The following is a 22,980-nucleotide window of genomic DNA, read 5'->3' on the forward strand; positions in this document are numbered from 1 at the left end:
ACTGTGTCCAGTTCTTGAGTACTGTGTCCAGTTCTGGGCCCCTCAATTCAAGAAGGATATTGAGGTGCTGGAACATGTCCAGAGAAGGGCAAAAAAGCTGGTGATGGGCCTGGAGCACAAATCCTATGAGGAGAGGTTGAGGGAGCTGGGTCTGTTTAGCCTGGAGAAGAGGAGGCTCAGGGGTGATCTTATTACTGTCTACAACTACCTGAAAGGGCATTGTAGCCAGGTGGGGGGTGGCCTCTTCTCCCAGGTAACCAGCAATAGAACAAGGGGACACAGTCTCAAGTTGTGCCAGAGTAGGTATAGGCTGGATGTTAGGAAGAAGTTCTTCCCAGAGAGAGTGATTGGCATTGGAATGGGCTGCCCAGGGAGGTGGTGGAGGCACCGTCCCTGGGGGTCTTCAAGAAAAGACTGGCCGAGGCACTTAGTGCCATGGTCTAGTTGACTGGACAGGGCTGGGTGCTAGGTTGGACTAGATGATCTTGGATGTCTCTTCCAACCTGGTTGATTCTGTGATTCTGTGAGTGCTATTTAGAAGCTCCTGTTGTGCTCACGTTTGTTTTGATGTGAATTTTGAAGCATAATGGACAAGAATTTTCCAGTATCTCTGCAGGTCACCATAGGGCACATAAGCTGCCTCTTTGCATGTAAGTGAGGTGGTGTAAGATTTGAAAGGGAAGTGGTACCTTAAGCCACCAAGGTTTGTGCCGGCGTTGCACCCCAGAGTAGCAAGTCGTTACACCAATATGGTTAGATCATTGTTCTCCAATTATTGCAGTGATACAGTGACTTATATGCTAACTTGGAAGAGGTGTGCATGGCTTGCTTAGTATGATGGTTTGGGTGTTCCCCGCCCCCCCCGCCCCCGCCACACACACACACTTTAGAAATCAATTACCCAGACTAGACTCAGCCGTCTCTAGGAAATATGAATGAAGCTTATATTTACAGCTGGCACAATATACAAGCAGATATTTACAGTGTATACAGAAATAGACAACATAAAAGGTAATACAGAAACACAACTCCCCTCCCAGAAACCTGAGTCCCCAGGAGGGGCTCTCAACCACCCCTTCACCTTTCCCCTACCCCTCTTAACCTTACCCCAGTCCCAAGGAAGAATAGAGGTTCAGCCCAGGGGGTTAGGAAGCAAAGTTGCTTAGTCCAAAATGGAGGGTGAGGTTAGAGAGATGCAGCTCAGCCAGCAGCACCAGTGAGAGTGAAGTGCTGAGTGTCTTATCTATGTTTTGACTTATATTTTTAGATATCTCAGCAAGCCTATGAGGGAAGTAGGCATCACTCTTGTTTTCATTTCACATCCTATGATCTAGTCCTTCTCACCAAAACAGTCTAGCTAGCTTCAAACTAGCACACTTAGTTAAGATTGGTACATGTGGAAGGCACAGGTAGGCTTAAGGCTATGTGTGAGGTACAGATAGGTTAAACTTATATAAACAACTCATAGGGTCAGCCTCCTGCGGCCAACAGACCCTGTCTCTTGCAGCTGGATGTGGGGGTTTGCCTCCAGGATAGGTTCAAGGACACTCCACAGCATGGGTTGCTCATGTTTATCAATTCACGTCCTCTGTTAGCAAGAAATCCATCCACAGGTTTGTAAATAAAAACATCTCCAGCAGGTTCTGAAGCGACTGATGTAACTGTCAAACCCAACTGCAGAGTGTTAACAGCATTATCTAGATGTTGAAAGATAAGTCAAGTATCTGTCTTAGTATTTCCATTACAGAGGTGCAGGAATCATAGAAGCAACCAGGTTGGAAGAGACCTCCAAGATCATCCAGTCCAACCTATCACCCAGCCCTATCCAGTCAACTAGACCATGGCAGTAAGTGCCTCATCTAGGCTTTTCTTGAACACCTCCAGGGACGGTGCCTCCACCACTTCCCTGGGCAGCCCATTCCCATGAGAAATCACTCTCTCTGGGAAGAGTTGCAGCTATTGATAATTGTTTCTCCATTTTGATGAAAAATACTCTATTGCTTTGTCACTGAAAACAGGTAATGTTTGAAGAGAAATACTCTAAAATGTCCTAAACTTACCGAAGTAAAGGAAGATCACTCAAGTTTTCATACTAGGTTGATTTTTGAACAGCAGATTAGAAATGGAAGCAGAATAATGGGCAATTGTTGAAGGAAGACTGGTACTAAAATTTTAACCTGCTACTTCCCATAGTATCAGTGTTGATCAGTTAAGTTCCAGAATCCAACCCATTCTTCAAGGTACGCTCATGAAAATTCATCCTGAGATAAGAAGCCAACTAAGATTCTTTGTGGTTTGTGTTTTAATGTAGTGTCCATCTGGCACTTTGAGTAATGTACTTGATTTATCAACCTCTTGCCACACAACAAACTTTGGAATAAAGCACACAGCTAACATCTTGAATATTTTTTTTTTACTTTCAGTGCTAGTGACAACAAGGAAAATTGTTTTACTTAAAAATTTTTTTTAAATATACCTTTGTGTCTTTTTACTCCAGTTAACAATAAAACTTGTATTTTCTTACTGGGAGGGAAGTCCAATTAGAATCATGGAATGGTCTGACTTGCAGGGCACCTTCAAGGGTCACCTAGTCCAACTCCCTCTACAATAAGCAGGGGCATCCTCAACTAGATGAGGTTGCCCAGAGCTCTGCCGAGCCTCATGTTGACTCTCTCCAGGGATGGAGCCCCAACTACCTCACTGGGCAACTTGTTCCAGTGTTCCCCTGTCCTCATGGTAAAGAATTAGTTCTGTCCCATCCATTTTTCAGCCCGTGTAAATTCCTCTTTTGAGTTAACTGCCATAGGGCAACACTCTGAATCACCTTAGTAATGATGGTTTAGGAGCCTTTTTACACTATAAACAATTGATTTAGGTAGTGTTCTTTGAAGTAATGCTTGTTCCACTCTGAACGAAATGCCTTTGTTGGAGGAAGGAGAGTATGACTTGGGTATAGAAGCTAGGATCTCTTACACTCTTTGCTACAGCAGTTGGATTACATCCACTCACTTTGAACATAGCATAGTTGCCTACATCTGTGTTTTCAGTGCTTTCCATGTCCTTCATAGAAGCAATAAACATGTTTAGGCAGACTGCACAAAATACTCAAGTAGAGAAGTGAAACCAATTGCTTACTGCAGGTTAGTGATTACCCTATGGAAAACTCTCCCTAGTGATATGCCAGTCAGTGACCTTTGACCTGCAGAAGGAGGTGCTCTGTACTGCTGTACATGACAGAAGTCTCCCTTCTCAGTCCATGTGTCCTCTGCCACACTCTAAACAACTACTATCAAGACTGTTGCTGACTAAAATGCAAGACCTGCAAAATGCTGTACTTTGAGAATGGGGTTTATTGTTTTGTCGGTGAAAATCATGGCCAGAGTCACGATGCAGACACCAATGTGGTTAAAATGTCTCTTCATGGCAGTGATACAGTGTCTTTAATGCCATACTTAGACGAGGTGTATTCAGCTAGCTTAGGATTGGTATATACGGAAGGCAACGATAGGTTAAAGAAAACAACTGTAGGGTCAGCCTCCTGCAGCCAGCAGATCCTGCCCCCTTGCAGCTGGGCTTGGGGGTTTGTTTCATCACCTTAGTTCCTGCCTCCAAGATGGGCTTAAGGACACTCTTCAGAGCACGGGTTGCTCATGTTTATCAGTTCATGTCCTCTGTCAGCAAGAAATGCATCCACAATGTTTCATAGTTGACAGAGTAAGGGATTGATGTAAACACTAAAACAGTAAACTAGCCGATGACCACAAGGGCTCATCAACTTCAGCACTCTAAAAAAATATTAAAATGCAAAGCACTATGTGTGTAATCCAGAGTTTTGAGGAAGTGTTTTCTGGGGAAAAAAAAAAAAACAAAACACAAAAAACAAACAAACAAAAAAAAACCACTAAAAAAAAAGGGATGAAGGTGGATTGTCACAAAATGGAAGGACTCATCTCATGGCAGAGTTCACTGAGAAACATGACCTGGTCAGCTCCATCTCAGTATCCCCTAGGTGCAATTTCAGTCGTGCTGGTGGACTGCTGTACTTGGATGAGTCATCCCAGTAAGAAGTCCAGTTAAAACACAACTGGGTAACAGATGTGGGGACATTCCTTCTTAAATCAGAATACAATTGCCAAGATACGGTAATTGCAAGTCACCAAAATACATTACTAAAATTACACTAGTTTTGAGCTGTAGTGCTGCAAAAGAGCAACACTGGGTCTGGTAAGTGATCTAGCTATGCAGAAAAGCACCAAGAACAAAAGGGTGAAAATAAAAGATATGGGAAGTGTGGTTTACAATGTAACTGGTTTTTTTTTTTTTTCTGGGGATATAGGACAATCATCATAAACTTCTGTTTAACAGTTGTTGTCAGGGTACAAAATCATACTGATTTCCATTGCTAGTGATCAGCACTTTGCATGTTTATTATAAACTGAAGAACAGCTTGGTTCACGAAGGTATGATGGTCTGTGTGATGCCACTGGCTGGCTTCTTCCTTTGGAAGGTTACTTCAGCGGCGAGTGTGGCAAAGGGATCAGGAGCATATTTTCTTGTGAATCCAGGAATCTGACACTGTCCCGCACTAAAATTAAGTGATACTTTATTATAGTAACTCAATGAGAAAGAAGAGTTTTGTCAGCATGCATGCATTTAACTCTAGTAAATTCTCTGAATTAATCTTTTCTTACCAGCTGCTACCACTCTGGCATCTTCATGGGCACTGTGCCTTCCTGCTGCCCGGTGATCTGGACTCTCATTCCACCAAATCACATGGACTGAGAAAGTACATATCAAGTCAGCCAACTACTGTTACACTGCAATACAATGTGTACTGTAAATCCTAGCAGTCTGCCTTCTCCAGGGAAGTAAGTGGTGGGGTGAACTTCTGCTAAGCCTTCAAAGGGTTTGAGTTCTTAATATCAGATCCAAGTCCGTAAAGATAGCACCAGGCTATCTTAAGGGCTGGCTTAAGCCTATAACCAAAACACAAAGCTAGGTTCAAAGACTGTTTACACAACTCTGGTGATCCACACCAACACTGTCATCAATTCAGCCAGCCAATCCTGACCCAGGACAATGGCTTGCCTCTCTACCTCCACCCCTTCCCATGCCAGTGTCTGTATCAGAAATTGAGTAGTACCTGTGTTAAGTAATCCATATTCTGTGTGGAAAATACCAATTAGCTTGCTATAGCCTGCACTGATGTGAGTATTGATTGCAGATTGAAATGCTTCACCCCATAATGCTGGCCCACCAGGCTTCATTCGGAAAGTAACCCATTCATATACTCCTGAAAGACAAGGCAAAAGAGACTTCAAGAAAGGAAACAGAAACTACTATGCTGATTCTCAAGCACCATATCATGGCCACGATGTATTTACTGTGAAACTAATTCCCTGCCATTTGGGGTCAGTAGAACATGAAACTGTCCCTTCATTCTAGCATGCGCAACATTTCACACCTTCCAGGGGCTTACAAGAGCACAGGCAAATGGCTTACTAACTAGAGCAAGTTCAAGTGTAAATATAAGTCCTGGAACCTGGAGGAACAGAAGGTTTCATACAAAGCTTAATGTGACATTTTTCAGTGTTTCCTGGAAATCTGGTGAGATTTGGGACTACTTTGCAGATATCCTGAATGCTCATATATGTGCTTGTAGGGTTTGGATGGCCAAATGAACTATACAAGGTGGTGTTTTCTAAGACTGGTGACATTTTCTGGCATTGAAGTGGTTTATGACATTATAAACTCCTTTGCTTCCAGGCAATTGATCTGAAGGTATAAGCAGCAGAGCAAGACTTCCTTAGCACTTCTGCTCTGCCATATAACCTCATTTGTTTGTAGACAAACAGTATCATTTGCTGAAACACTCTGGTCCTGATACAAGACACATGATCAGTCCCCTTTCGGTTCAGGTAGTTACTATGGAACACAATTTCTGACATTTTAGCAGAAAAGAAGACACCATATGGCAATCAAAGAATCACTGCTGCAGAGGACTTCTAAGACCATTGAGTCCAGCCATTAACCCAACGCTATCATGCCTGCTAAACTATGTCCGAAAGTGCCATGTCTACATGTGTTTTGAAACACCTTCAGATGGTGACTCTACCAGCTTCCTGGGCAGCCTGTTCCAATGCCTGACTGCTCCTTCAGGAAACTTTTTCTAATGTCCAACTTAGTTGTGTCCTGGCACAACTTCAGGTTGTTTTTTTTCTCATCCTATTGCTAGTTCCTTGGAGAAGAGACTAGTCCCCACCTCACTACAACCTCCTTTCAGGTAAGTTGTAGAGAGTAAGAAGGTGCCCCCTCAATGTCCAGATTAAACAATTCCATTTCCCTCAGCCGCTTCTCGTAAGACCTGCTCTCCAGACCCTTCAGTAGCCTCACTGCCCTTCTCTAGACGCACCCCAACAACTTTAATGTCCTTTGTGTAGTGAGGGGTCTAAAACTGGACACTGTAGTGGGAGTGCAACCTCACCAGTGCTGAGTACATGATCACTTCCCTACTCCTGCTGTCCAGACTATTAACAATACTAGCCAGGATGCTGCTGGCCTTCTTGACCACCTGGATACACAGAAATAACTTAAGGACAGGATGTCTAGACCTAATCTGCGACTGTTACAAAGTTTGTTTGACTTTTATGTATCTTTAAAATCAGTGATTTTTTTGTTTCTTTCCCTTAAAACTGTTATGTGAAAAAAAGTAGTGACATTGAAGGAAAGTGCTAAAAGACAAAAACCCTTTGAAAGACAAGAGACAATCATTGCCTTCAGTGTCTCCAGGAAATGCACTCTCACTGGTGGAAGGAAAAATCAGTTCTGGGATGATTGCTCCTGGTGTCAGAATGCCAGAGTCAAAAATGTTTAGGCTGAATATCCATATAATGACTAGGTCTGAACCCAGGATGACAAGAACAGAAGGACCCCATGACTAAAGGCAGGACCTCAAGACTAAGGGATGGGATGACCTTGAAGGTTAAAATAATCAGAAACAAAACACAATAATTGAGAGCAACATATAAAGGCAGCAAAAATCTGTCAGCCTTTGTAGACAATGACTTCTTATGGCTTCTTTACACAATCCAGAGACAGATTTCGACATAGATCAAAACAGTGTCGCCTATATAGCCAGCGGTGATTTTAATACTAAAAATCAAACCTCTAGAAGAATTTAGATGCAAATGTAAGACCACTTTAGTACAATGGGTAATAGCATAATGAATTAAGTAATTAATAAAACATGATATAAAATCACATAGCCAATGACAAACAATTTCTTCAGTACTTGTACTGTATATAAACCGCTGCTGTTTTGAGTTAACAGTGAGCTGGGTTTGTGATTTTTTTAATCCAGCAGTCATATCTGCAGAACTGAAATAAAGCAAATATCTCAAATCAGTTGATTGGCTTCACATACCAGGTAAAGAATCTTCTTTTTTTTGAAGACTACATTCTGACTGCTACTACAGTTCATTTAGGCAATTCACACACAGATCTTTACAACCTTTATGATCAGGCCTCTAGTTACTGATCTAAGTGGAAAAGCCTCCTTAAAAACGTTGTTCCTCATTTGTGTTGAGTCACCTTTTTCACAAGGATGTACATACACAGACTTGTTACATAAAAGATTATCAGATTATGTAACAGCTGGTTTAAACTTTAAGCAATTTTTTTTGTTAGTCCATTAGCATCAGTAACTTTAATCAGCAAAAGAGAAGGTTAACTCACCCCCTTCTTTTGGAGGCTTCCCAAGTTCACACCAGGGAACCATATAAGCAACCTCATTGCGCTGCTTTTCCATCAAGGGGAGAGCTGAGGAGATGAATTTTTCCTGCCAGTCATTGTCATTGGCTAGTGCACGCCGGACTGCTGTTCTGTGGGCAAAATTATCTGTTAAGAAAAGACAAGAAAAGGAGAAAAACAGCTATTAAAAAACTCACTATATGTCACACCAGACTCAATCATAATGTATAATTACAATGAGGAAAGCTGCACTTACAAATTCAGAAGGAGTATTAGCTTACTGAGAGAAAACTGGGGAGCAAAAAAAGTTTTGGTTCATATAAAAAGACACTAAAATTACAAGTGCAAAAGTAATGTTTGTTTGCTTAGCCACAGAAAAAATACAGAATGCACAAAATCTTTTATTTTCTTTTTCCTAATTAAAAACAAATTCACTGAATTAAGAGCACCTGAATTTCATCTGGTTAGGCTGCAATGCCATCTTAAGCATTGTTTATGTAGACACCTTTTAGTAATGCAAGAGAAAAATCCAGCATCTGAGAATGGAAGAACCTTGAGAAATATCCCTATCTTGGGACTAAGAACAACACACGCCACTTATTTTCAACTACTAAAACGACATAAGGAGCGATCTGATGAATCAAGAAGAAATGATGTCACATTTTACACACATAAACACCATTAGGAAAACAAACAAACAAAAAAATTTCCTTAGTTTTGCATTTTAAAAGCTTCTCACAGATTATTAATAATTAGTTGGTTTGAGTTTTTTTTAACAGGAAAAAAAATCAAAAACAACCAACAACTAAAAACAGAATATAAGGAAAAAAGTTTTGAGAAGCAGGATAATTTATTAACCATAAATGCACATAAACCCATAATATTCCTGTTGACAGATGGCTGGTCCTTTCATCCCTACAGGACAAAAGGGGTGATTCTTTATCCTGAATAGGCACTGTGAACATTCTGAATTTCAATGAGCAAACTGAGGACATCAGAAAGTAAACTGTCACAGCATATGGATAAACCCTGGACTGCAGCCTATATACAAAGAAATGATACCAGTGTGTCTTCCACCCTCTCCATAACCTCAGTGTCAAGTTCACTTGGGCTCCACAAGGAGCACAGACAGCCCATCCAGTTTCTTGCATAACTGTAGCTTTTCTTAGCTCACCTGCACCTTCCAGGCCAGCAGTAACTCCGACAACGTAAAAAGCTTTGCAGTGTTCTTTACAGTAAGCAGTAAAGCAACAACCTTCTTTGGAACCCTTCCTTTAAGTAAGCCAAACAAATAAAAGCTGGGTAAGCATTCTGCTTGCCTTCTTGCCTGAGGGACAGGAAGCGCAGAGACAGCAGTGCAGTGCAAAAAGGGACGCTGAGCATACCGTATTTCCAAACATGGACCACCTTATTCATCGCTCCCAGCTCCGCAGACCATAATCCCACCAGCTCTGAGTGAGCTGTGCGAAGGTGGAAGTACTTGTTGATCATTTCCACAAAGTCCTTCATCTTTGATGGCTTAATATCATAGGTGCGGATTTCATAGAAAATGCTATTATTTTGTCTGGGCCCTGTAGCAAGGGATGCAAGTACCTGAGAGAAAATATTAAGAAACATAACGATTTCTTAAGCCAGAAAACTGCCTTCTGACTAATTTATAGGCCATCTATTAAAACAGTAAGAGGCTATTAATAGGGGTTTTTTTGGTGGTTTTTTTTTTTTGCTGAGGGTCGTGAGAGACGAGGGTTACTTTGTGATCTCCACTACAAAAGCATCTTGTGACTTTTCTTAGGAAAAAGTGCCCACGTGCATTGTTTGTAGCAAGTCCTTTCAGCAGTGCAACAGACTTAATTTGTCTGTTATTTGTTCCACCCAGCTACTTAATTACTAGCTTGTAACAAAGCAGGGGTTCCCTTTTCTTATACTCCTTTCTCAGGAAGCCAGCACCAGGACACAAAACGTACAAGTTATAAAATGAGTGCCAGCTAGAAGGTGGGGCTGCCCGTGCCACTGAAGCAGATGCAACAGCCATATCTGCCTGTGCTGCCTTTACCCAGCCAACTCATGCTGTAGAATCATAGCACTGTAGAACTGTTGAGGTTGGAAGAGACCTTAGAGATCACCAAGTTGGCACTTGCCTAGAACTCGCAATCCCACCGCTACTACTAAGCCACTGCCACTAAACCACATCCCTCAGCACCACATCCATGGGTCTTTTAAATACCTTAGTGATGGTGATTCCACCATTGCCCTGGCCTGCCAGTTCCAGGGCTTGACAACCCCTTTGGGGGAACATTTTTTTCCCCCAATATCCATCCTGAACCTCTCTTGGCACAACTTGAGGCTGTCTCTTCTTATGCTGTCACTTGTTGCCTGTGAGAGGAGACTGACCCCTACCCTGCTCCAGCCTCCTTTCAGATAGCTGTAGAGGGTGACGAAGTTTCTCCTTCCTCTCTCCTGTTCTTTGCTGAGCAACTGAAGGGTTGCACACTGACTGATTCATTTATTCATTTATTTCTCTTGGATTACTCCAACAACACCAGCAACTAACCCAGGGCCTCTGGGCACCCTTACATATCATTACAATGCACCAGCATCCCAGCAGCAATAAGGTCATTATTTGGCATGAGCTCAGGAGGCATAAAACATCCTCAGCCTTCTGAGAACCAACCTCTGAGCCCCTCTAAGCACCTTATGAAAGCAGATGAGGTGTTTCAGTATCTGTTCCACCACTGTCCACCAGTTTCTGCTGTTGCAGTCTGTTTCCTAATTATAATCTTTTGACAGTATTGGGAAAATACATATTGTTGCGGGGGGGGGGGGGGGGGGGGGGGGGGGCAGGAAATAAATAAAAGAGAAAAAGGTAGGTAAAAATTATTGGGAAAAGACTAATTCCCTCTAGCACAGGATTGCTAAGGTCAGCATTCTTGACCTTCACTGGCTGCTTTTCAAAGGCTGGTCCAGTACAGTTTTTGTACTCATGTAAGATAAGCCCCTTCAGAAGTCCCAGAATATGGACAGTTACTTTCGCAACTGCCTTAGTAACTACATGCTACTCACGTCTAACCTAGAAAAACAAAGTCCAAAGCAATATATGGCCTTGTCCCGTATTGGCACAGAGGTGGCTGCAGAGTGGATTTTGGACACGACCATCAGCAGACACGTGCACTGTACAGGTCACACAGATAAGGCCACGAAATACAGGCGGTCAAGACCACAGCACGTGTTTCCTAGCGACCCCGTGGAGTGTGACACATCTAGCTTTTGTTTGCCGTGTGTGATGGTTTGGGTGTTCCCCGCCCCCCCACACACTTTGGTAATCACCCAGACTAGACTCAGACAGCTCTGGAAATTGAATGAAGCTTATATTTACAGCTTAGCAGAATATACAAGCAGATATTTACAGTATATACAGTTATAGACAGAAATATACAAGATAACAGGTAAATGACAACAGTCCTCCCAGAAACCTGAGTCCCCAGGAGGGGCTCCCAACTGCCCTCCACCTTCTTCCCCCCACCCCCTCTCAACCTTACCCCAGTCCGAAGGAAGAATGGAGGTTCAGCCAGAGGGTTAGGAAGCAAAGTGGATTACTCAGAGAAACGGAGGGTGAGGTTAGAGAGAGAGATGCAGCTCGGAGCTCCCCAGCAGGAGAAGTGCCTTGTCTATGTTTTGATTCTTGTTCTTACACATGTCAGCAAGCCTACCGAGGGAAGTAGACATCACCGTCGTTTTCCTTTCACAGCCTGCAATCCAGTCCTTCTCACCAAAACATTCTAGCCTGCTTCAAACTAGCACACCGTGTGTCACAGCTTCTTTTTGCATTTACGGTTTCCAAATACCGTCGAAACAAACAAGCCCTCCCCCTCCCCCCTCTCCCGACTCCAGGCCCCTATGCTCCAGGCCTCAGCGGCTCGCACCATCAGCCCGGCCCCTGCCGCTGCCGCTGCCGCTGCCGCCGCCGCCGCCGCCGCCGCGATCATCTCCCCCCTTCAGCGTTACCTGAGGGCGGGCCCGGGCCCGGGCCAGGCGGGAGGCGGCGACGAGGGGCCGTCGGAGCGCCCCCGGGGGCAGCATGGCGAGCAGCAGAGCCAGAGGGAGATGAACTCCGCACTCCGGGGGCACTCCCGCGATGGGACAGACGCGAGGACGGGCGGGGCGGGCCCTGGCGCAGGCCCTCCCTCGAGGAAGACGTCCCTCGACGGGGCGGCGGCGGAGCGGCAGATCGGGCGGACGGAGCCGGGGAGCGGGTGTTTGGCGGTGGCTAGGCAGGTCGCTTTGCTGCCAGCTGTATCACGGCGGAGGACCTGGGGTCTATTCTGCTGGATCTGGAGGGAAGGAGGAGCCGAAATGCTCGTTCAAGTCACCAGATGACAGTGCCTGTGGTACGTCTGACTGAGTGCCTGAATACCATGAAAAGCAACCCTTATTTCGTCCCCCACAGGGCCAAATCACTCAGTAAATCACCCGCCCTTCAGTACCTGCAGGACCAGACATCCAACTGTACTGACACCAAGCCCTCCAGTGTGGCCTTTCCTGGTAGTGTTCTTTGGCCAGGCTTTGGTACACTCTGCCAAGCACTACCACCCCAGCGCAGCTTTGTGCCCAGCTGCATAGTTCTTGCTGCCACACTGTTAACCTAGGCGTGAATTTTTGTGGCAACAGACTGTAAAACTCTGTGGAATTAACTATTGGCCAAAACAAATGTAAATGACCAAAAAAAAAAGTCACTGGTGCCAGTCCGTCCAGTTTTACACGCGGCAGACGAATCACCTCCCAACAAAGGATGGTTTGTGGAACGCTACCTACATTAACAAAGCACTGCCTGTCATGATTCCTCTTACCAGGGCCAGAACGTTCCTTCTTCCACTTCTATAATTAATTTTGAGAGCTTCCACATGGAATTAAGTGTGATGGTTTGGGTGTCCCCTGCCCCCCCCCCCCCCCCCCCTTTTAGAAGTTACCCAGACTAGTCTCAGCTGGCTTTGGGAATATAAATGAAGCTATTTATTTACAGCAGCACAATATACAAGCAGATATTTACAGTATATACAGTTATATACAGAAATATACAAGGTAAAAGATAATACAGAAACACAACTCCCCTCCCAGAAACCTGAGTCCCCAGGAGGGGCTCTAAACCACCCCTGCACCTTCCCTCTGCCTCTCTCAACCTTACCCCAGTCCCAAGGAAGAACAGAGGTTCGGCCAAGAGGTTAAGAAGCAAAGGTGAGTGGAGGGTGTGTTAGAGATGCAGCTCAGTCAGCAGGCCAGCCAAAGTGAGTGAAAAAAAATGGCCAGAGTGTTATCTAATGTTTTTGTTTCTTCTTCAGCAAGACTCTGAGGGAAGTAGACATCACCACTGTTTTCCTTTCACAGCCTATGATCTAGTTCTTCTCACCAAAACATTCTACCCTGCTTCAAACTAGCACATGAAGATGAAGAGAGAAATGATGGGTTTGCTCCTGTGAGACTTTCATGCTTTTTTCTCACAATTATGGACAGTTGTTCTCTTTGTTCAAGAAAAACCCAGGAAGAAAGATTGTCTATGTGTAAATGAGACAGAATTAAGTACTTCTAACGAACACATTAATAGAGCAGAATGGAAACAATGAAGTATCTGCACCACATAGATGTTCTGTGTTCATTTGCAAGTGGTATTCCCAGTTACATTTGGTTGTGTCAGGAGAACTGAGCATCATACATGCCCAAGTGTTTTTGCAATATGACAGGAATAATTGGCATAGTTTCTACAGCAGAAATATGCCTACAGTGTGATTACTGATGCAGTTATTGGTGGTTTAAGATAGGTTTGATGCTTTTGGGTTTGTTTTTTTCCACTGATGAGCAAATTGTATTTCATCTGAAGATAGAGAATAAGATGACAAACTGAAAAAAAAAAAATTGATGTCTTTTAAAAAAAATATGTGGATGAATTAATGTTGTTCATAGCCATGTTGTGCTGGAATATTCATTCATATTTCTGAAAGATCTTATTTTTGTGTTTTTTTTTTAACGCTTTCCCATGGTTGCTTTCTCACACAAGCCTGGATTTGAATGAGGTTGTTATAAAAAGCAAGTTTAATTCTTTATAACCTGAATACTCAAGAAGAAGCTTTCATTTGCCTTGGCCACAGTAACTCCAAGCAGTGCTACAGGCTGGGGACAGAGTGGCTGCAGAGCAGCCAGGCAGAAAGGGACCTGGGGGTACTGGTAGATAGTAGGCTAAACAGGAGCCAGCGGTGTGCTCAGGTGGCCAAGAGAGCCAATGGCATCCTGACCTGCATCAGGAACAGTGTGGCCAGTAGGACAAGGGAGGTTATTCTTCCCCTGTACTCAGCACTGGTCAGGCCACACCTTGAGTACTGTGTCCAGTTCTGGGCCTCCCAATTCAAGAGAGATGTTGAGATGTTGGAAAGTGTCCAGAGAAGGGTGACAAAGCTGGTGAGAGGCCTGGAACACAAACCCCATGAGGAGAGGCTGAGGAAGCTGTGGTTGTTTAGCCTGGAGAAGAGGAGGCTCAGGGGAGACCTTATTGCTGTCTACAACTACCTGAAGGGAGGCTGTAGCTAGGTGGGGGTTGTCTCTTCTCCCAGGCAACCAGCAATAGAACAAGGGGACACAGTCTCAAGTTGTGCCAGGGGAAGTCTAGGCTGGATGTTAGGAGGAAGTTCTTGACAGAGAGAGTGATTGGCATTGGAATGGGCTGCCCAGGGAGGTGGTGGAGGCACTGTCCCTGGAGGTGTTCAAGAAAAGACGGATGAGGCACTTAGTGCCATGGTTTAGTTGATTAGACAGGGCTGGGTGCTAGGTTGGGCTGGATGATCTTGGAGGTCTCTTCCAACCTGGTTGATTCTATGATTCTGTGATTTAACATTTCTTTTATGTAGTTGGGGAATAAAAAAGTGAAGTTGATTTTCATATTTGAGCAAAACAACACTGTTGTGCAGAGCTAAAAAAAAAAAAGGTACCAGAACTCAGTGAAGATCTGGAATGATTCCCTGAAAGAAGGCTGCAAATGATTTCATACAGCAAGTAAATTTGAGAAAAATGCTTATGAGTGCAGCTAAGGAAGTAGCTAACGCAAAATTCAGTGAGAAGGCTGTTCTTTCAGCTCTGCATTTTTGCCTGAATCTTGACTTTACTATGCATCCTAGTATTTTCTTATTTGTGTTCTAGAAGTCCACCTGTGTGTCTCTCCCACATGACCATGGCAGAGACAGTGGTGGAAGGAGACAATTATACCTCCATCTTTTTCTTGCCAACTGTAGGGCTGTCTACTAATACAGAGAATGCTATACAGGATCTCTGCTTCATAGACATAAATTTCACAACTCACAGATGGCATTGGACATCTGGGAATACAGTGTTAATCTTGTAGAAGATATAATAAGGGTGGAAATGCCTTTTGATGGGAAGTTTTTATTTCAGTACCGAATTAACAAAGCAAGTGAAATTTTCAATTTCTGTAGCTTGTGACTGCCAGAGCTGAAATGGTTCATTAAAAACTGTTGTTACTGATGGAATCCAAAGCTCTATGGAAGCAAAATGAAAAGAGCCATTTTTTTTTTTGCCTCAGTGTATTTGTGTGTTGTGATCCTTCCATGCAACATTTTTCATCCATTTTCATTTTCCAGTAGAACACTTTTTTCGTCTGATTAGTGTGTGACTTGTGAATGTGGGTAAGCACTAGATAGGATTTTTTAAAAATTTCCCTTGTACTCTTAAGTGGAGATAATGATAATCAAAAGAAAGATAACCATCCATACCAAAAGACTTAATATTTAAGCTGATTGTAAGCAGCTTAAAATTAATTTGTGATGTTTGCTTAAACACAGAGAAAGTGAGCCAGTGTACTGGAAAATATGAAAGCAGAATACCTGCTCCTCTCCAAGGAGGATGTTCCCATTTGTGAATCACAGCTTTCAGTTGCCTACTGCATGAAGAATAAAATGTGGAAAATTTTACTTCTCCATAAATCCTTCAGTTTAAACTCCTCCCTCAGAAAGGCAGTTTTGAAAAGCATAGGAGGGTATAACTCGCCACTTATTTCCCATGGGTTTCCATTACATGATGCAGTGCCATTCATATGCTTGAGAAAGGTGTGTGGTGGGCTTGTTTAGTCTGAGTGTAATATACAGAGAGGTCCACGGTTATGTTTCCACAAATCTCTCATGCTGTGTACTGCCCTTCCCCTCTCTAGTTCTGCTGCTGGATAAGCAACAAATGGTTTCCAGGTTTGCATATAAGGCTACATTTCTAAGTGTAACGCAGTCTCTCTGTATAGTTCCCAGTAGGACAGGACATGTAAATATCCTCTGGTTTCCATTCTTTCAGCTGTTCTATATGAAAATCCGAGTAACCGTTTATCAAACTTAGTATTATATTCCCTGGTTTTCCTTGCCAGTGTAATCTCTGGGTTTACCAGTGGGTAGGAATCATGTGAGTGTTCTTTGTGGCCAGGGCCTGAGGACATACATGAACCAGAATCATGTTCAGCTGTCTTACCAGGCAGTGAATGAACATTGAGAAAATTGATTTCATGTTTTCGCTTTACTGGAGAAGGCAGTGGGTGAGCATCATGGTGCTTTGTCTCTCTGAGAAGCAGGTCTGTGCTCTTCACTCCAGATTCCCACCTGAATACATGCTGATGTTTAGCACAGCCCCTGAAAACACCAGAGTAGAGTCCATCCACTGTCTTGGCTTAGGTACTGAAGCATTTCAGAGCTGTGAGGCAAGAAGATAAAGGGCAGCACAGGTGATTATGAGGGATCTGCTTCATACTGCTTGATTTTTAAAAAACAAGCCTGATGTCTTACATTGTGATGTTTTGTGTGTTGTTTATATCAGCACTAGAAGGAGAGTTCCATATCGAAATGTTCTCATCTTAGAATCATAGAATTGTCAGGGCTAGAAGGGACCTCAAAGTCTAGTTCCAGCACCTCTGCCCTGGTCAGGAACACTTCACACTAGAGATCAGGTTGCTCAGAGCCCCATCCAGCCTGGCCTTAAAAACATCCACCATCTCCCTGGACAACCTGTTCCAGTATCTCACCACCCTCATGGTTAAGAACTTTTTCCTAACATCCAATTTGAATCTACCCACTTCTAGTTTCGCTTCACTCCCCCTACTCCTACCACTACCCAACATCCTAAAATGTCCCTCAGCAGATACTTGTAGCTGAGGGATACCAGATACTGGGAGGCCACAATAAGGTCTCCTCAGAGACTTCTCCAGACTGAACAACTCCACCTCTCTCAGCCTGTCCTCATAGCAGAGGAGCTCCAGTCATCTGATCATCCTTGTGGTCCTTCTCTGGACATGTCCACATCATTCCTGTAATAGGAGCTCCAGAACTGGATGCAGTACTCAAGGTGGGGTCTCACCAGAGTGGAGCAGAGGGGGAGAATCACTTCTCTTGATCCGCTGCCCACGAGTCTTCTGATGCAACTCAGGATCTGGTTCGCTTTCTGGGCTGTGAATGCACACTGGCTGCTCATGTACAGCTTCTCATCCACCAGCACCCTCAAGTCCTTTTCTTCAGGGCTACTCTCATGCCAGCTGCAAGTAGCTGTGGCACAAACTGGGTAGCAGACCACTCCATTTGTTTGCATTAAGTTCAAAAGAGAACACTGAAATGTGAAATGTGTTCTGTTGTTCTCTATAAGATGTACTTCTTAGAAGGTTGGTGAATGGCTTTTCCCGGCCCCCCCTCCTGGGAAATCTCTAACGGCCTAATGATTCCAGAGAAGAAGGATCATGTTAAAGATAACACACACCGAAATCCTCCAGTCATTTTCTTTCAGTAAAATGGTTGCATTACAAATCTTTGGTTTTTAAAAAATAAAGTCCTTCCTACTAACAGGCCACTGATTTTGTATTGGAAGTGTTTAAAGTCGGGATCTGCTGCCCGTGCTTATTACTTGCCCACCGTAATTGCAGTTGCTCCTCTCAGAATATCTGCTTGGGCTTTGTGAATGGTATTTTTATAACTTGAGATTGAAACACTCCTTTTAGTCAATCTGGTTTTAGTTAATTAGGCAAAAAAAAAAGAATGCTCTGCTTGTATGTTTTCACAGATGGGGTGACATAAGGGAGCTTCTGACACTGTCAGTATTTCAAGTGCAGTGCAGCTGAGAACTAGATCTATGCTACAAAGAGCATGGAAAGAAGAACACGAATAGACAACTGAAGGTTTGCACAAGGTAAACCTACATGGGTTGGCTTTTCACTTCACAGGTACAAACTAGCTCAATTAATTTTCCCCAGTAAAATGAAGATCTCAGTTAAAATTCTCTACAGCCTTCTCAAACACACTGGACTTAGCTCCCAAGGGAGGTAGCTGAATGACCATCCCTGGAAAGTGTTTGAAAGACACATACATATGGTGCTGAGTGACATAGTTTAGCACCAGACTTGGCAGAGTTCAGTAATGGCTGGAATTGATGTTCTTAAAGGTCTTTTACAACCAAAAAGGCTAAAGATTCTATTCTATTATTCTTATTTGTGTCATATTCTATCAGTGTATTTGCTTATTTTTCTGTGTATAGTAAGGTCTCTTCTGCAAGTTTACAGTGAGTTTTTTTCTAGGATTTAGCCAAGGTTGTCATGTGTGTTTTGACCCCAGGTTTGCTTGTAAAGGTGAGTTTAAGATGAGAACTATGTATTGCTTTAAGGCAAGCTCTAACTTCTCTAGTATGAAATCAAGTAAAGCCAGGTGGCAGAGATCAGGGACAGCCCACCATTCCTTGGGCAGGTATTTATCTTCTGTGTCTTCTACTTGGTCTTCTACACACAAACCTGGACATGTTTAACTTGGAGAAATCCATGATGATTTCAGCTGAAAATAGAACAATGCTTTGCCTCCTAACCTCCTAGCCTCTCTAGGCCTTATGTGATAGAAAAGATGACTGAAAGTACCTTTACATCAGATTTGCAGGAAAGAAGATGTAGTGAAACACAAAACATGGGAAAACACCTTTTATGCCTTGCAGTCTCATGCCAGGCCTAGACCAGAGCTGGAGAAGACATGGTCCTGGGCCGGCATAAGAGACAAGTGGAGGCTAATAGGAACCACTTTCCTTTATTTGGTGATTTGTTTCGCCCACTCTCTCTCACCTTGGATCCAAGATGAAATCAAGCAGGTCACTCTTTGACGGGTGCATCCCCTCATGTTGCCTTGTTGCTGTGCTTGTGCCAGTGGGAAGCCCTGCCTGACCAGCTAGCCTCTTCCCCTGTGCTGTCCTGCTATACCTGACCCCCGCAATCTCCAGTTTGGAAGTAGAGCATTTCTTCTAGGTGGAGAACCATCAACACTGGCACATATCAAGCATGTCATTTCTAGATATTTTGTTCTCTACTGCTTTATCTGTGAGCCACTGTAATACCAGTAACACAACTTAGGACACTGAGTCACACTGCAGCCAAAGTCTCAGTGGATGCTTTAATGAAAGGAGCTCCATGATGGCTGCATGTGGCCTTCTTGGGGAGTCAGTAAGACTGTTTTTTTGTTTGTTTGTTTGTTTGTTTGTTTTTTTAAATTGTAAACAAGCAACTCTGCCCTAACCTAACTTGAAAGTTTGAGATTTAGTCCCGGAGGACCTTTTCATCTCTGAAAAGTGAAAAATAAGGAGTGAGATTTCTAAGCAAGGCTGAGTTACCAGCTCCAGTAACTCACATGCTAATTATTGATGTATAAACATCTCCTTCCTGTAGAAAAATAGTCGTGTCACACTTGTCTGGAAAAGTTGTTCCTTCTTCCACCTCTTTCAAGGCCTCCTTTGCCTAGAGTTGCATTGAAATGAGTACTGATAATAGTTGGTGCTTTAGTAACTCTTACCTCAAGCCCTAGAAAACTTGCTTTTCTTGGTACTGCAAGATGAGGAGTTCCTTGGTTATACAATGTCTCTTGCCAAAATTCAGGAAGCACTGCTGCTCTTTCCAGTAATTAGCTGCAGGTCTGTGCTAATCATGGAAGGAAAATTTGCAGCAGCTAATTTTGCATCTGTCCAAGATGGTGTCATCAACAGCTCTGTCCTATCTATCTAAATCCTAGTGCAATGAGCACAGCTGAAGGCTGAACTACTTCATCTACCTGTGAGTGAGTTATGCTTAACACATGTTGAACGTGCCAAGCAGGGTGCAGCTTAGTTAAATAAACCAAGAAGATTGAGGTTGTGAGCAAACCAGACAAGTTCTGCCACCGTGCTCCTCAAAGCAATCCGCCAAGTGGTGAGAGTGGTGCGAGGCATCAAAAGCTGTGATACACCTCAGCACTCCTGCCACCACATAGAGAAGTGACTGTAGTGCCTGAGTAAACAGCTGGCAGACATGATAATGGAGAGGATATGCAAGGTGAAGGATGTTTACAAGTTGGTTTGGCTTACCTGGTAGCTTACATCCATGCCACTCCCTTTTATAAAAAAGTACAGGCTTCTTTTTGGATGCTTACAAGCAAGACTCATTCTTTCAACAAAGACTTGAAACAAGTAATGTTGGTGTCTTCTAACAGGCTTCTGTTTGCATGCTTACATGTGGGACTCATTGTTTCAACAAAGACTTCAAAAAAGCAAGCAACGTTGATGTCTCTTAATATACCCACACTCTTTTAGAAAATTGCTTTGAAATGCTGCTGTCTGTGATTGTTATTGCAGACAGATCTCTCTTGTAAAGTGTCAAACCCAGAGCAACCCAAATCCTTTTCTTATTAAATTAGAAAGCCTGTGCAGGTCTGTATTAACCATTTACACGGAGTCTCCTGGCCAGTAAAACCAAAGGAAGGTGATTGTGTACAAAGTTCCATTCAGGAGGAAAAGTCTTACCATGAAGTGTTTGTGTGATTCCATGTGCATCTCTTCCACAGGGACACTAAAATAAAAGACTAGCCTAAACCAGAAAGCATTTTGATGCTCATGAAAATCTTCTAGGGAGGAGAAATACACTTAGTGTAGAAGGAATCCTTCCAGCAGACTCACATGGCTGATACTCTTAAGTCACAGCAAGGTTAGGCAAACTGGTTTAATCATTGACTTGGAGGGCTTCAAATCTCAATACTAACCCATGGGATTCCTGCTGTTCTGAAGTCCTGCACTTCCCCACATTTACTCGGGAGCTGTTTGATGTAGTCGCTCTTGAAGAACTTTGATTTTTAAAGACACATGTAGTATTTTGAACAGCAAATTTTAAAATAACTTCTAAGAGAGAATGCCTATCCACATGGAAGTCTGTCACAACAGCGAGCTTTTGCGCCAGAATTCAGAACATCTGCACAGTCTCCAACTTTATATTACCTTGGTCATGCTATGCTAAGTTAAACAAATTATTATTTTGAGACCTGTCTGTCAAGTGGAGGATCTGTGAACTGAGATTCAATTTACCTAAGACCAGACAGACTGGCAACAGCAGAACTTGGATTTGAATTGAGGTATTTCTAGCTCCAGGTCCCAAAAATGTATGATCTATAAACCTGTAACACTTTCTTCACACTTGGTGACAGGTAGCTGCAGTAATCACTGCTCAGCTCTAATGAGAAGGTAGATGGTTGCATTTTCGCTTTATTTGGCAGGTATACCTATCTCAATATAAACAAGTTACACAGGCAGCAGGACTTAAGGAAGGATTAACAGAAGCCAGGGAGATTTTAATTTAGAGAAGAGGTGACTCAGAGGTCATATGACCCTTTTTCATGTCATCACACCTTTCTCTCCTGAAGCACTCTTGTAATCTGTTCTCTCTGTCCATGGTAGATAACATAAAAACAGCAGGCTGAAATTATAAGAAGATAAATTTAGATTAGTTTTTTCCCCCCTTGCTAAGACAGAGAAACTTTTGAAAAGATTGCCTGGGAGAAAGTGGGATATCCAGGCCTGAAAATAGTAGGGATGGTTAAAATGATGTTAATGGATTCACACAGCTGGTATGGCCTAGATCTGCATTTTTAATATGTCTATGTGACATGCAGGATGCATGCAGCATGAAGGGGCAATGGGAGAACAATCTAAAGAAACACCTTAGACCACAACTGGGATTTGGCAGACCTCTGCCCTCTGCTCTGAGGATTATTTGACATGTTGGGGCAAACACAGTAAAAATACTGTTTTGTAATATGGTAAAACCTTGAACAAATGCTGAGTAAAGTACTGATGAATTGCTCTCCCTCCTAATTGCCATCAAGTTTGGAAATGGTACATAGCTTGTAGCCTTTCTTTCCTGACTAAAGAAGACTGAGACATTCCTGACTATCTGACTTTCTGGATTTTCCCCACTCATCTTTCTAAGATAATGTCAGTTTCTGAAATAACATGAATTTATACCTGGAGGTTTTTACAGTGTGAATACCAAGCAGCTACTGCAAAGAACCAGCTCTTTTTCACTGAAAGCCCACAAGAGCCTTCTACATTTTGAGTAGCTGCTGAAACAGCCAGGAATGCCTCAGGATTAAACACTGCAAATGAAGTTCTGTCCCCCACGTATCATGAAGAATTTCATGCTGGGATCAACACACTCAGGAAAGGGTGGACAATGGTGAATATGATTCTATAACTTGGCTCAGCTGTTTCCTTCATAATTCCTTCTCTCTCTGTGATGTTCAGGCAGCAACCTGGGTGTTGAAGGAGCTCTTCCCTCTGCCAGCAAAGAAAATGAAGGAGTCCTCTAGTTAAGGTTGGCAGAATTTCAAGGGGACAAGCTGTGGTGTTGAATTGAATCACCAAGAAAACTATCACCTTGTTTACCTGCTAGCAGGGCACATGAATCACAAGGACCTTCTACTAATGGTAACAAAAAGTGTGTTTTGTGAAGTCTTTGCTTCTGCAGAGTCATTCTTTACCTCATGTGCTTCTATCAGTATTTCCCATGTCTCATTTATGTTCTAGTGGATACCTCTGTCAGGCGAAAAGAAGTGCCTAGAAAAGTGGATGACCCACCAGTGCCTTTGGAGGGATATGTCTTTTCTTTAGAATAAGTATTAATACAGTTCTGATTTCCATTAACCTGATTTTCCCTGAGACCTCTGTCCTACTTTTGTTTGAAATTAGCACAAAAGGTATTTCGAAAGATATTATGGGAAGCAGGCAGATGAACAAACAGATAACAGGTAGCATGACCCCGTAAACCCTTTTCGCTATTTTTTTCCATAGAAAACTAGGTTAAAACAAGCACTCTAATCAAATCATTGCTGCCTGTGAGTTGGTCTCATCAGACACTCAAGACAAAGTCTCCACCTCAAACCC

At 43.1% G+C, this 22,980-nt stretch overlaps 1 protein-coding gene across 1 annotated transcript; it reads right to left on the bottom strand.

Annotated features, from left to right (window-relative positions):
• Positions 1-4,403: 4,403 nt before the first annotated feature.
• Positions 4,404-11,914, bottom strand: NIPSNAP3A (nipsnap homolog 3A). Its single transcript, XM_064176741.1, has 6 exons — positions 11,752-11,914; positions 9,135-9,342; positions 7,735-7,896; positions 5,144-5,293; positions 4,692-4,778; positions 4,404-4,585 (listed from the first exon to the last, which is right to left on the bottom strand). The coding sequence occupies exons 1-6, from the start codon at positions 11,824-11,826 to the stop codon at positions 4,509-4,511; spliced, it is 759 nt and encodes a 252-aa protein (XP_064032811.1). The 5' UTR covers positions 11,827-11,914; the 3' UTR covers positions 4,404-4,508.
• Positions 11,915-22,980: the final 11,066 nt, after the last annotated feature.

This window comes from Pogoniulus pusillus, chromosome Z, assembly GCF_015220805.1.
Source record: "Pogoniulus pusillus isolate bPogPus1 chromosome Z, bPogPus1.pri, whole genome shotgun sequence".
Taxonomy (NCBI): Eukaryota; Metazoa; Chordata; class Aves; order Piciformes; family Lybiidae; genus Pogoniulus; species Pogoniulus pusillus.